Here is a 14,104-nt window from a genome sequence, read left to right as displayed (position 1 = left end):
GCTTTCACAGACTGCACCAGCACAGCATCACCAGTGACAGCAGCCCCTGTGAGCTTTCACAGACTGGGACCAGCACAGCAGCACCAGTGACAGCAGCCCCTGTGAGCTTTCACAAACTGCACCAGCACAGCTCCAGGGGAGCAGGCTGGCTCGGGGTACAGATGCCCACGAGGTCAGTAAGACACACCCGTGGCTGGGCTCCAGTAACAGCACTGGGGTCAGTCTGTGGCAAACAGGCCCCAGCCAGGAGGGCACAGGAACTGAGGCAGCACAGCAGGGCCCAGCCACACTGCTCGCTCCAGGGAGAGACAGACACAACGCTGTTCCCACGCAGGGACAACACTGGACTTGCCAGGTTACATTTTCCATTGCACTGCCCAGGGTTCAGGACTGGACTCTCTAAGCTTTTACCCACTGAGATGATGAATAACAAGGAATTCGAAAGGAATCTCTGTGGTGGGTGGAGGATTTAATTAAAAACATTAAAGCAACCCCATTTGTGTATGCATGAAGTTTTATTTGATGCCGATGGAATTATCTGCCTGCACAAAACCACATCAACATGTTAGCCATGTTTGTGAAGAAAACAAACAAAATAAATAAACAACAACGTAGAATTTGAAAAGTTGCCCAAAGTACCAAAAACTTTTCATGTGAGATTTTGTACACGAGTGCTGACTAGTCTGATTTTTCATGCCTTGCTGTACAAAGCCCTGATGAAACCATGTCTAGCACACCTGAGCAGGGAGGGCAATTGCTGTGAAGCCACTGGACAATGCTGGCACACACACTCAGGGGATCAGTTTTCCACCAATACATCTTCAGACAAAAATTGCTATCTGGAGAAGTAAAGTTCTGGAACTGCCTTCCAAAACAAATAGCTGGTGCAAAAAGTGTTCTTGTTAAGGTAGCAGACCAGTGATTTTTAGGAGTGTTTGATCCGTCAGAGACCTTGGATAACAAGAACCTTCTTCTTTCATCTATAACAAGATCTCCTACAAGCTAAGTTGTAATGAGTACATGACAATCACTGCAGTGAGTAGAGTGCAAAGGAGAAGTGAAGCAGAGCACAGAGGTGAGAGACAAGCACAGTTCTGTTTACAGTTCATTGTCTCAGAGCTTTTGGAAGATCCTCGCTGAGTACGACACCCTGGAGCCCAGGGTTCTACTGGGAGTATGGTTTTGATAACATCACACTATTGAGAGAAATCTTAATCACTACACAATATTTGAGAATACAAGAAACTATGTATAAGATGTTGGATAACTTCACAAAATCACTTTATGTTAATACTGAAAAGGGCTTTGCTTATTGAACAGAAAAACCTCCATCTGTAACACTCACAGCATGTGTGATAAATCAGTATTTGGACATCGACTGGAATAACACATTACAATCAAAGAATACAAAACACCAATAACTTATAACTGCTGGCAAAAAAACCCAACTGAACTGTTGAACAGAAGATCTCATGCTCCTGTGTGTTTCTCATTTTAGATCTCATAGTTTCTGAATTTCCTCAGAAGGTCTGATGGAGCATCGCCTGACCAGCGGAAACGCAAGTGCCAGTAATTCCCCTCTGAAAATCCTGAAGGAAAAAAACAAGAGAAAGACAACTACATTATTATAAACATGCATAAAATTAAATTCTCTGAAATAATACTTGATAGTCTTCCTCCAAAAAAAAAGTAAGCAGAAGAGTGGTCCCTTCCAGTGCTCTTGACTAGCACTGACAAATAGGAGCACTGAGCTCCTGGCACATTGGAACAAGAACTCCAACACCAACCCCCAGAGCAGGATCAGCCGGGAAGGGAGCAAGGAGAACAGGCAGGACCCTGGCAGGACCCTGGCAGGACCCTGGCAGGACCCTGGCAGGACCCTGGCAGGACCCTGGCAGTCCCTAAAGAGGACTCACAAAGGAAAACTGAACAAACTGCAGGGGCTTGGTCTAAGGAAGGGGATGGAGATGGTGATGTGATAAATCTGCAAGTACGTGATCTGGGGCCTTTGAACACTCAAATGCCAACTTCTTTTACAGCAAAGTGAATCCTATGAGCAGAATTAGTGTTCAAATCTTGTGTTTGAGCTGAAATACCCATGTAGGTGGCAGTCCAGCATTCATCCAGGCCAGCAGACAGGAACAGACAATGCCACAGTTCCAAAGTGGAACCCAAGATATAAATTTTTGCTGGACCAAAACAAAACCATTATCAACATCCTAACATCAGGTATAAACACTGAAGTGCATACATGGCCTGTCAAATGTATTGTAATATTAGCATTCATTAATGTAAACATACGCCACTGGATAAATGAAGTAGGCACCTGATGAGTTTGATGTTTTTCCCATTCAGATATCTGGAAATTAAATTAAAACTCAAAAGAAAAAATAGACAAAGAAGATGCCTGAAAAGACAATTCACCATTACATTACTTCAAAATTTTACTGTTCTACAAAGGATACAGTGATGATTTAATTACCAAGGGAAAAAAAAAGAGCAAATAGTGTGAAGTTACAGAGCATAACTTTTCAAAACAAGTTTTCAGTTGGGCCTGGCATACATTTCTCTGTAGAATTTTCTTATCTATTTTCTGTATTCCACAAGTGCATACACTATCTAGAAAAAAACAAACCTGTTTGAACACAAAAGAAGCCTTCAAGTCTCAAATTTTAGACCTCATTAACTCATCGGATGCAAACTGTGCAAAAGTACTGCATAATGAATAAAAAAACCCCAAACCTAAATATTATACTTAACAGTTTTAAAATTTATTTTTAAAAAAGTCACTGAAAATAACTGCCTTCTCTTTTTACTTTGCAATTTCATCCATGAGAAAAAAACCCACATTTTGGTTGAAGCTTTTTTCTCCTTCTTCTTCCTCTCCAGTTTCTGGTTTTACTAGCACACAAAGCAGGAAAATTGGGATAGGGAGGAAGGAGCATCTGAAAACTTCAAATGAAATAAATAATCAAAAGCATAAAACCCAAAGCAAAATCCCAACCCAAAACCACATTTAGAAAGCTACAAGTTAAACACACTGTTCTGGGGAAGGCTTGCTCCTGACTGAAAGCCCCCCATTTCAGGTCAATCCCTGGATACTGCCAATTTCTGTAACTGCTGTTTTCACTTACTTGGGGAGTCTGGATCCTCTGCAGACTGTGGTTTCACATCTGGAATTGCAACATCTTCTTGCTCCCTGCTCCCTTCCAACGGCCCATCTCCATTGTTTCCCATCCACATCTCCTTAGTTGTGTTGTTGATATTCCCAAAGTCAGGAGCTTCCAGCATTTGGTCCTTCTTACCTTGGACAGCCCAGTGCATTGACTAAAGGAATGCAAACACAACAAAGAACTAAGCCCTAGACTGTGATGGGCTTTTAATTACTTTTTCTTTCTTATATTGGTGTAATAAATTAACAAAGTTTTTTGGTTAAATATGTCACCATATATGTATATAACCATATAACAAAGTTATATGGTTAAACAAAGCACATTGAGAAGCCTGCAGGTCAACAGGGTAGGGGAAAGCATGGTTACATGTCACATGTCACAACATGTTACATGTTACATGGTTACATATCACAAACAGCATTGGAGAGGGCACTTTATGTCAGGTGGGGGTGAAGAACAAAATGTACAAGTAGAACAGAATTTTAAGGGCCTTTTTTCCAGTTGCTTCTCTCATGAATTGGACATTTTTTAAGAGGGCTTGAGTGACTTCAAAAATGTTCATTTTCAAAGCTGTCTTTTACTTCAAAGTACCCTTTGAAGGCAAGGCCGTTTGAAAAGATTTAATATTAAAGTCTGTGGAATAACATCTGTTTGTAACTGAACTAAGCTTAATTGGATACTTCCAGCAAACATTCAAGCTCAGCCATAATGCTGTAGTTGGAGTGTCTCAAACTTCTCTCCGAAGCAGAATTGAGATGGGCAGAATTGACATAGGAAACTTTTATTCACCTGCCTTAAAATACAACCACGCAGCTCTTTAACTATCATTCGCTCTAATAAGGCAGGAAAAAAATAATCCAAGATTATGGAATTGAGCTCTGCTAGGGGCACGCTACCAAACCTTTTCAATAGCAAAATCAGGAGGGAAATCACCCAATAAACTCCTGCCTCTGTCCCAGGTCACCCCAGCAGCCTAGCAGGGCCCCTCCAAAGCTCTGTGGGAAGCCCAGGGTTCGAAGGAACTATCTTCTGGATTTTTTCAATGAGATCTTTATTTAATCAAACAGCATGAAAACCTATCTGATAAGCAATAGACCAAGAGGAGAATATATTATAAAAAGGTCCCAGCTTTAACTTAACTTTGAAAATAAATAAAAGTTTCCTACAAAAGCAAAGTGAGCTGAAGCATTTGAAAACAGCCCTTAAGTGATTCAAACTGCCTATAAAAGCAGCAGCTCGATAAATTCACTCTAAAACTACTGGCCTAACGCCCTTCTGTGGATGGGCTTGTGAAGCCCTCCAATTTTTCCGGAATTTCCTTAGCAATAGTGCAGCAGTCCCTGTGCCTTATTCCCACCCGCAGACCCTGGCACTGCAGCAGAACTCCCAAGTGTAGGTCCTGCCCCCACTGCAGTTTGTGTGGGGCCGGCCCCACTCCCCCGCTCCGCAGCCCCAGCACCACGGACCGTTCTCACCGAGCTGCTCAGCGCCTCCCACTGCCGGAACGGGACAGTGACCTTGCTCCGGCGCCAGTGATCGTAACGCGCACGGCTCTCCTCGTTCGTCAGAGTCTCCTTGGCTTGCTGCAGCCTCTGGAAATTCTCCACTAGGACACGGACCAAAAGGACACGAAAGACAACGTTTGCTGGCAGAAATGAGTTCAGATGCACAAGGGGACCTGCCAGCAACGGCCCAGAGCACAGCGGAGAAGGAGGCAGGAGAAGCAGGTGGCCAAGGGATGTGGCTCAGGCTCCACCTTGCACAGTTCTGGCTGGCTTTAGGGTCACGGCACCTTGGGTGGACTGACACCCTTGCAAACCAAGACTGAAATGTTCCTTTGTCTACCAGCTTCAACAGCTCCTAAACTTCAGCTGAAAGAAACTTACAGAGTACAGCCCCTGCAGACCGTCTTAAAAAGAGAAATTCCAGCAACGCTGCTTAGAAGGAAAACACTGAGATCCTACAGCAGCACAGCAGTCAGAGCAGAGCACAGCAACAAGAACCATGAGCAGAGAGAAAAAAGATGAGCAGGAACTGACAAACAAGAACAATAATCTAAACATAGTTCAGATTAATTAACTTGTGCATTTTATTAGGTGAATTTTCTACATATGCAAACATGCATGAATGAGAACTCTCATTTTTCCCTACAGGGTAATTTTTCATGGAATGGTTACTAAGGATGCAGCTGCATGTTACTATTTGTGGAAGGGTTATAAAGATTTAGACTTTATCTATGACTCACCTATGTTACAGTGATCTATTATTATTATTATTCATTTATTCCAGTTTACAAATTAGAGAGAGTTCTTTTGAAATACACAGCACCCAAACACCAATCAAATTTGGTAACTATAAATCAAACAAGAGACAACAATTGCACTAGGTTTTCTTATTCTAGTGTTACTAGTTTTCAACAATTAAAGGTCTACTTTCATTACTCTTTATTAAGCTTTAAGCTGATGAAACAAAAACCATAAGGTAAACTCTCCCTGGTACTGTAAAAAGGTATTTAAAGTAAATAAGGTATGTTCAGGTAAAGAGAGAATACAGCATTTTTTTGTGATAAGGAAAGCTGCTCTGATATTTGGCGCTTGGCTGCTCCTTTTCATAGCTCAGTCTTGGTGATCCCTGCCCAGGGCTGTCTGTGGTTATAAATGGGTGAAGATTGGCTCCAAATGGCTCCAGCTCTGAGGAGCTGCCCCTGCCATCCACACACCACCTCAGCTGCTGTTCTGCAAACAGAGGCTCCTCTCGGGCTGCCTTCTCTGCACTCCCAGCCACTGAACTCCATTAAAAGAAACCATTAAAGCACCTTCTGTGTGTTCCTCACGGGCTCGTTCCTGGCAGTGAATTACTGATTGACACATGTGTGGCACTTGAAGGCCACTGTGTGTGGAACTGCACCAAATCCATAGGTCTGGGAGGGGACACACTCCAGAAATAAATTCTGTATTAAAAAATTATCTGCTCTAGAAAGAAAAAAAAATCAAGGTCCTAGAAATCAAAAAAGTGTCTTCCTGCTCTATCACGAAGGAGTGTGCAAGTCTTGAAAAGAATATCACAAGCTTGCTATTTAAATAGAATGTGCTCAATGCACATGATAATTAAAATATATTGAGAGGAAATAAAGTTTTAAGGCTGAATGTAGTATCTTGGCCATGCCAATAGAAGAAAAAAATAGATTGTACCTGCTTTGGGGTTTCCAGGATGCTTGTCAGGATGACATTCAAGGGCTTTAATCTTATATTCGGCAAGAATCTGTTCAACCTAAACAAAATATTGAGACAAAGTGAGTAAAAACAGAAAAGATATGCAAATTTTCTCTTTGAAAGAGGCTGGGAGGAAGAACAAACAATGCTGAAAGACTTTGTCCTATTCAATTTTACAAGCTTTAGTGCAAGTAAAGTAGGCAACAACAACCATCTGCCTGTGACACTGCTCATTTAATCTCATTTTCGTGCACTCATCCCTAGTCTTGTTTTTGTGAGGCTCAGTCATCCAATATGGCTCTTGAAAAATGTGCAGACATTTGACCCGAGACAAAATGCATCACTTCAGTTGCTCCTTGTTTTGTTTGATCACCTCTAACTTTCAGCACAGCAGGAACTCTAACTTTCTCATAGCAGGAATCAAAGGCTCTCTGGATTGCTGAAGATCAATTTGTGGGTTTGGGTGGCTTCCTCCACATCCTCTTCATAGGAAATCCAGCCAGCACCCCATGAGGTTCCCACCCTGGATACCCCAAGGTAACCTGCTCGATAACCAGGAGTTCACATTCTTTCTTCAAGTCAACTTCCCATGCAAAAAGGTTGGCTTGGAGTAGAATAGATTTGTAATCATCATTAGAATATTGGCATGTATTCATTTATCAGTTAATTTCAAATTCCCACAGTTTGCTGTACCAGATAGTATTACAACCACTGGAAAAACTAAGACATGTTAACAGTTACAATACCACAGGAAGCCACTGGAGTGGGCATCAGCTTAGATTTTCAAATGTTTAGTGCTTTTCCAAGTATCCTGCTGGTTCTTATAATTCAAAAACCAAAACTTTTTTATATCATTCCAGTTCAGCTTAAGCTTTCACAATTTGCCCTAAGGCATTAAATAATTACCATTCTTTCCCATACTACAAAGGCTGTTTACACATATTCCTCATTTGTAAAACCATGACAGCCACATACAATTTAAATTATTTACTTCAAAATTAGGTCTCATAACATTTTTTAATTAAATATAAAATTACAGTTCACTCAAGTAGCTGGACAAATCTTGCTGGCATATTCTGGGAAAAAATGTGGTCTATGGTGGTATCTTAAGAATTCTACACTTTTCACTCTGCTGGGTAGCTCGTTCCAGGGAGACAGATGTAATACAGTGTATCTGCAGTCAGAAAGATACTTTATACCACATACAGTGTACAGAGAATTTGGTGAGACTGGTTACTGTATAGCCAGCTACCATCTCAAAAACATAGTTACTTAAAGGGGAACTCTACAGTAAAATGTGTACAGGTGGTTAAAATGTAGCAGAAGGGTAGCATGGAAGCCTCCGGCTTAAAAAAAAGCAGTAGAAAGAAAAGTTTATAGGAAATTTATACAACACGCATGAAATTAATATAAAATACATATGAGGTGTTTTACCAAGAAAGATATCCAATACCCATTATACACAAATAGCATTGTTCTTGAAGGATGGAGATTAAATCTCCCCTCTTCCTGTCACATCTGAAGATGGAGGAGGTGATTGTGAGCTCAAGTCTACCAGAAGCCAAGAGTGAACTTGGTTTGTGTTGACTTGAATAGAACAAAAAATCTGTAGAAACTGAGAGCGTTTCAGCTTAACTGTAACCAGGTCCACCAAGACAGGATATTCAGCAGCTCAGATGACAGTGCCGCAGCTGGGACTGTGCTGTGTGTGCCCACAGCAGCCTGTGCCAAATGCTTGACTCCTGCACAGAGCTGTGGGACTCAAAAATCCCTGTAGTGCTCCGAATTTCTGTGAGCCCCCAGAGGAGCTGTGCACGGCCCTCAGGGGAGGCCACCCTGGGGCTCCGTCAGCCTGGGATCTCCAAGTCCTTTCTCCCGTGTCAAAAACAGTGCGGCAACATCTGCTGCTTCTCCCAACAAATAGTACCTGACAGCTGGTTTTTCAGGACCCATTAGCATTTATTCCAGCTTTTAAATTTCATTTTTACCCAAAATGAAAAATCATTATCACATGTGCCTGAAGTGTTCATTAATTGCTAAGCCCTTGAGGAATCAGCGTGAGGTAGAAACCGAGAAACCGCATGTGCGTAACAGGGCTGCTGGAGAGCCGAGCACTGCCCTCTGCTGGGACCAGCGCCAGGAGTGTCCGCAGGGAAAGCTTTAAGCTCCCTCTGCACACCGAGGAGGGTCCCTCCTCATCTTTATACCTCACACCAACCTGCACAGGTGAGAGCATCCGACTAATTGTACTGAGCAAAAGACAGCTTTTATCTCCACTGAATGCATCCCTCATTACAGCAGAGTAATCGAAACTCCTTTTCCAAATCTCCAAATCAGAAACACAATTCCAGTTCATATAACAGCTACATTTATTAAAAAAACAAACAAACAAACAAACAAAAAAAAACCCCAAAAACAACAAACCCATAGTAGACTAGCAAAACAAAAGTTGTATGGACACCTTTAACACGATGCACACTTTATGTAGCAGCAAATCATTAAAAAATAGCTTAGCTAAATATCATTATAAAGCACGTATCTGCTACCAAAACAATTTAGTAGAACAAGTATTTGAATGTAATTAAAAACAGCACTTAAAAACATTAATATGGTAAAAGATAGAGATTTTGTTTTCATCTTAACTGGTGAATACAATTTGAAAAATATTGTAATATGTATAAAGCCCGAGAAACTCAGCAGCATTATTGGTGCACTAAAGCAACAAACTTTCATTGTATTACTTGTACACAAATAGCTCCTTTTCAGTGCTCAAAACCAATAAGATATATTCTGAACTATTATTTTTAGATGCTGTCAAACACATGCAGCTGGCTCTCTCCATAATCCAGTCCTGCTCTACACAGCAACCCAAGCTCTCTTTTCAACCCAAGCCTTACTCCAGGCTCCTATTGTCAGAGAAAACACAGGAGAGAAAATTGAGCTTTCCAAGGGAGATGCTACAAGTGGCAAGAAAGAAGGTGCACAAGGCATTTCAAATATTCCTGCCCGCAGAGACACAGCTGCGCATTCCCTGCAGACACCGAGCACGTTCAAACTGTGAATAAGCTGGCGAGGACGGAAGAGGCTCTTACCGTGGATAGCTCATCGCATCCCAGCAAGTTGTAGTAGTCCTCCAGCTCCTCCGGGTTGCAGTTCAGGATCGCATCCATCGGCACTGGTCCGACGGGCTTTTTCCAGCGGCACGGAGGCTGCGGACCAGAGCGTGGAGTCAGAGCCCAGGCAGGAGCCAGGCAGAGCCCAGGGCGACAGGCAGCTCCCAGTGCGGAGGGCGCTCCGCCGGGCGCTTTCGAACGCCGCCAGCTGACACGCACGGGCTGCCGAGCTCCCCGCTGCCATTGGCCCCGCACGCTGCCAGCCCGCCCGCACCGAGCCGCTCTCGGCACTGCTCCCTGGGATTTGTAGTGCCGGCGTCACTCCAGCCTCAAACTGCGCCTCCCGTCCAGCCCGCAGGGTTCTGGACACTCAAACCGGCAGAGTTCCTCTCCTGCCATCACCTGTGCAGCCACTGCAAACCAGGCACGCACCGAGAGGCTGCCCCGGACCCGAGCCATCTTCTGTTCAGTTTCTATTTGCACCTTTTGCCACCATCTTTGACCAGATGACTAGATGTGTAATTATAGAAAAGAGTGAGGATTACTCCAAAACAACAATTACAGGGTGCAAACTTTGGAGAACAAAGCACCAGCCTTGCCAAGGCTGTCAGAGGTCTGCCAGCCAGCTCAACAAGAAGGGGGCAACCCGCATTCTCTGAAGGCTTCCTTGGGTACAGACACTACTCCTCAAAACAAACAGCAGCTGTACATCAGTCCTGTGTCCAACAAATTAAAGCTACCCGAGCACATGAAACACTCACTGTCCACTAGTGAATGAAATACTCTTTCTCGTGCTGAATTACCTTCAGACTGTGCATTGAAGGTCTGCACTGTGTGCAAAACGTGTTCCTTGTGAAACTCATTTTACAATGAGGTGAAATACCTTAATTTTAAAGTATGATTAATGACCAAGGCCTCAGCCCAACAGAGACTCTGGACACCTTTGGTGTCACCCACGATCTGTTGATTTCACAAGATCACTTCCTAAGTGTAATATAACCACATGCTGAAGTCTTTGCCCTGGAGCCTTAGGAGTTCTGGTTTTATACTTCCCACCCCTGCAAGAGCTCTGCAACCCAAGATGTTTAATGTCATTAAACCCTGATGTTCCCTTAACACTCACAAGTAGATGCTGTGAGTAGTTATACAGTCCTAGATGCAGTGACCTTGTAGGAGAACAGACCCCCAGGATGTGACCAAGGCTGGAACAGGCCATGTGTGAATCAATGAAGGACCCAGTGATCATTCAGAGCTATTTATGAATAATTAATTAAATAAATAACTTTTGCATCCACAAGTGCTTTAATATCTGCATTAATAATGTTCTGCAATGACATTTAATACGAATCTTCCACCATTTTCTCTTCAAAGTTGCCTTGTCTGAAATTTTCTACTTTTACTGCATATTCAGACAGCCTACTAAGATTATAAAATATACAAAGCAACTAAAAGCAATAATATTAAAAGAAAAAACATAATCCTTGGTGAAAGCATTTAAATCTGCTAGAAAGCTCTACCAACATATTTCCCAGAGTAAATAAAATAATGGAAATTTCTTTTCAATGTCACTACAAGTGCAAGAACTAGCAATTACAAATCTTCCCATCTCTACCATTCATAACTTAATAACCAGAAAAGTACAGGAAAGAAAGGAAAGTATTTTAATAACAGAACATGTAAATATTTAAATAGGTTGTACTCTGTGGGAGGACAAAAAACAAACAGCTGTCCCTCCTCCCAACAGCATTCCTGATGTTCCTTTCTTTTCCAAGTATTCCTTGCGTATTTGCGTAGGGTGAAAGGGAAGCTCTTTAACCCTCTTCCCCCCCAGCTTTCAGGGGCTGTTTGTGCTGCCAGCAGCTGCAGGCCCACAGGCTGCGCTCCAGGGACAAAGCTGGGAGCTGTGTCCCCAGGGAATGTGCTCCCCACAGCCTCAGCCCCTGCTGTGCTCCTGTGGCCAGGCACACCCCGGGCTCTGACCCACAGCGCAGCAGTGCCTGCACTCTGCCCCTGCCCCTCCAAACCCGGTGCTTGGGGCACAAAGGTGCCACAGCATAGCTGCAGCCTGGTGTCTGGAGAACACAAAATACACTGAACAATGCCTCACCTTTTACTGCTCCTAGTGACTGCTGAGGAGCAACTCTGGAGAACACAAAATACACTGAACAATGCCTCACCTTTTACCGCTCCTAGTGACTGCTGAGGAGCAACTCTGGAGAACACAAAATACACTGAACAATGCCTCACCTTTTACCGCTCCTAGTGACTCCTGAGGGGCAACTCCCAAGGCATCGGCAAAAAGGAGAGCAAGAGCAGCCATACGTATTACACAAAAAAATTACAAAAATCGGTCCCAGGACACAAAGTTCACGTAAAAGGGAATGGCACAGACTATTACCTACATGTGCCGTGGTGAGTGCTGCTCAGGATGTACAGCCTGTTCTGGAGGTGAGGAAATCTCTTATTTGTTCCCTGTACCCAGGCACCAACAAAAGGTGTCTCTCAGTCCCAACACACATTGACAATTCTGTTTGTTCAGAGCCCAGAGCAAATCTAAGCTCTGCTTCAGTGTAACATTTATTTACCAACAACTTGTAAAAGCTGTAAATAGCCCTTTAAATAAAACAGTAAGGTCTGGCAATCTCTATTTGAATTTATTCCTGTAAAATACATCAAATCTTCCAGGACCAGTTCTTCTCAACTGACTTCAGGGGTTTTGCTTCCTGAGGACAGCGAGCACATTTATGAGAAGTCCAAGGCTCACTATAACTCCTCAGAGTTTTGCATGGTGTGCTCCATCCTTGTCCTCACACGAGCTCAGAGCTGCAGACACAGAGGAGGACCCAAGCACTGCCAAACTGATTCCCACAGGAAGGGTAACTCCTGCAGTGCCACTGCTAACGTGGAGAAATGTCTGTGGTATCAGAGGAGGCGTGAGGATACCTGAGCCACTCCCTCACCGATACCTTCACGGAAAGGCTCAGATCCTACACCTGCATCACTTGGATTATTTCTTCCTCAGAACTGTGTTCACATAAATAATCACCAATCTTAAAGCTCCCCCTCCCCTTTATATGCTGACAAAAGCCCCTTGCATGTGCTTTTCAAGAAACACGAATCTTGCCTCAGCTTCCAGAGGCAAGAAGGAAAAAGAATGCTTGCATAAAAAGTTGCACAGAATAATAAAAAATCCCTGATCTCTGCAGCTCTGCAGCTTGTTTTGAGAAGCAGGCAGTGTGAAAAACAGTATGTACATATTTTTCAGGATTGTTAATTCTGGAATGAACCAGAAAAAAAAGCCCAAACCTTGCTCCCCCTACAAAGACCACCTATAAAGTTGATTATCCATAAAGTAATCCCTTTTGAAGCCATATGTATCAAAAATTTTAACCCCAAGGTTTTTTTTAAAGCTGTTCGCTATCAAGGCCTGCAAGATGGAAATTCTACCTGTCTAACTTGGGTCTTGCCACTGAATTTAGGAATTCTGTTGTATTAAATCCACTACTACTATTCTGCAAATAGCTCGTGATGTTGAATAGTAACAACAAACCACTATTTAGATTTCTATCCACGAAGTTTGGATCAAAATTCTTTGTTGGTGGCAGTCCTGGGAAAAAGGCCTAGATCTATCCAGTCCAAACTTTCTGGAAAGAAACTACGCCAGGGAAAGTCCGTGCGTGGCTACTGGCTGTGCAGGGATGGTCCCGCTGCAGCGCCCGGGTGAGGCGCTAAGGACTGCTGCCACACTCCACACAGCGAGAGAAGCAGGGAGGCCAACCGCGCACACCCTGCAGAGCACGGGACACACAGTGAATTCGGGGCCGTCATTCGGACAAATCCCAGCTCTCGCCGCTTACCATCATGTCTCTCCTACACCGGCAGGCTCCATTCCTAAAGCAGCAGTGGTTTACACAGGTGCTGACCCTCTCAAAAAAGCTCCTGCATCCCGGGAGCTCAAGCACCGCGCTGCAGAATCCCAGGTGGGGCGAGGGTGTTATCCCAGAGGATAAGGGGCAATACCTTACAGCATCCCTGCCAAGAGCCCGCGGTGCCGGTGCGCTCCCTTAGCGGGCAGGCTGGGCCGTGCCCTGTGACCACGCTCACCCTGAGTTCAGTGTGCTCACAGAGAACGCTCCGAGCCCGGCCCCGCTCTGCGCCTGGGAACGGCCTCAGGAGCAGCCCTGGCGGGGCCGTTCCCCCTGGCCGGGCGCCGCACAGCCCAGCAAAGGGCTCTGCGGCGGGGAGCTCGCTCCGGGCAAGGGGCACTGTCTGTGCGATACCCTGACGGAGAGCGAGCCCTGAGGGTTTCTCACGCGGCTGGCGAGGAGCGAACAGCGGAGCCGCCATTTGCCGGGAGCCGCCGACCGGGGAGGGCAGAGGAACGGCGCGGTCAGTGCTGGGCAGCGGGCGGGCTGTGAGCACCACACGGCAGGGACGGGCAGGGACGGGCAGGGAAGGGAGGGCACTGGGGGCCGGGCCGGTCACGTCCCTCGGCGCTCCCTCAGGCTCTTGGCGCCGCCATGGCAGGGCCGGCTGAGGGAGGGGGCGCGAGGCGGCACGAGCGCCACGTGACCTGATCTCGGGCCGCAGCGCCCGCGGTCACGTG

The 14,104-nt window shown here is 44.7% G+C and overlaps 1 protein-coding gene across 5 annotated transcripts; it reads right to left on the bottom strand.

Moving 5' to 3' along the window:
- Positions 1-483: 483 nt before the first annotated feature.
- Positions 484-14,080, bottom strand: DNAJC12 (DnaJ heat shock protein family (Hsp40) member C12). Of its 5 annotated transcripts, none has more exons than XM_063406408.1 (6): positions 13,519-14,080; positions 9,478-9,594; positions 6,365-6,443; positions 4,640-4,779; positions 3,135-3,327; positions 484-1,589 (listed from the first exon to the last, which is right to left on the bottom strand). In XM_063406408.1, the coding sequence occupies exons 1-6, from the start codon at positions 13,843-13,845 to the stop codon at positions 1,495-1,497; spliced, it is 951 nt and encodes a 316-aa protein (XP_063262478.1). In that variant the 5' UTR covers positions 13,846-14,080; the 3' UTR covers positions 484-1,494. The 5 variants fall into 5 exon arrangements, with proteins under 5 accessions (XP_063262478.1, XP_063262479.1, XP_063262480.1 ...); XM_063406409.1 differs by having other exon boundaries at positions 4,691-4,779; XM_063406410.1 differs by having other exon boundaries at positions 13,603-14,080.
- Positions 14,081-14,104: the final 24 nt, after the last annotated feature.

The sequence above is a fragment of the Prinia subflava genome, chromosome 9, assembly GCF_021018805.1.
Source record: "Prinia subflava isolate CZ2003 ecotype Zambia chromosome 9, Cam_Psub_1.2, whole genome shotgun sequence".
Taxonomy (NCBI): Eukaryota; Metazoa; Chordata; class Aves; order Passeriformes; family Cisticolidae; genus Prinia; species Prinia subflava.
This window is presented reverse-complemented; position numbering and strand designations above follow the sequence as displayed.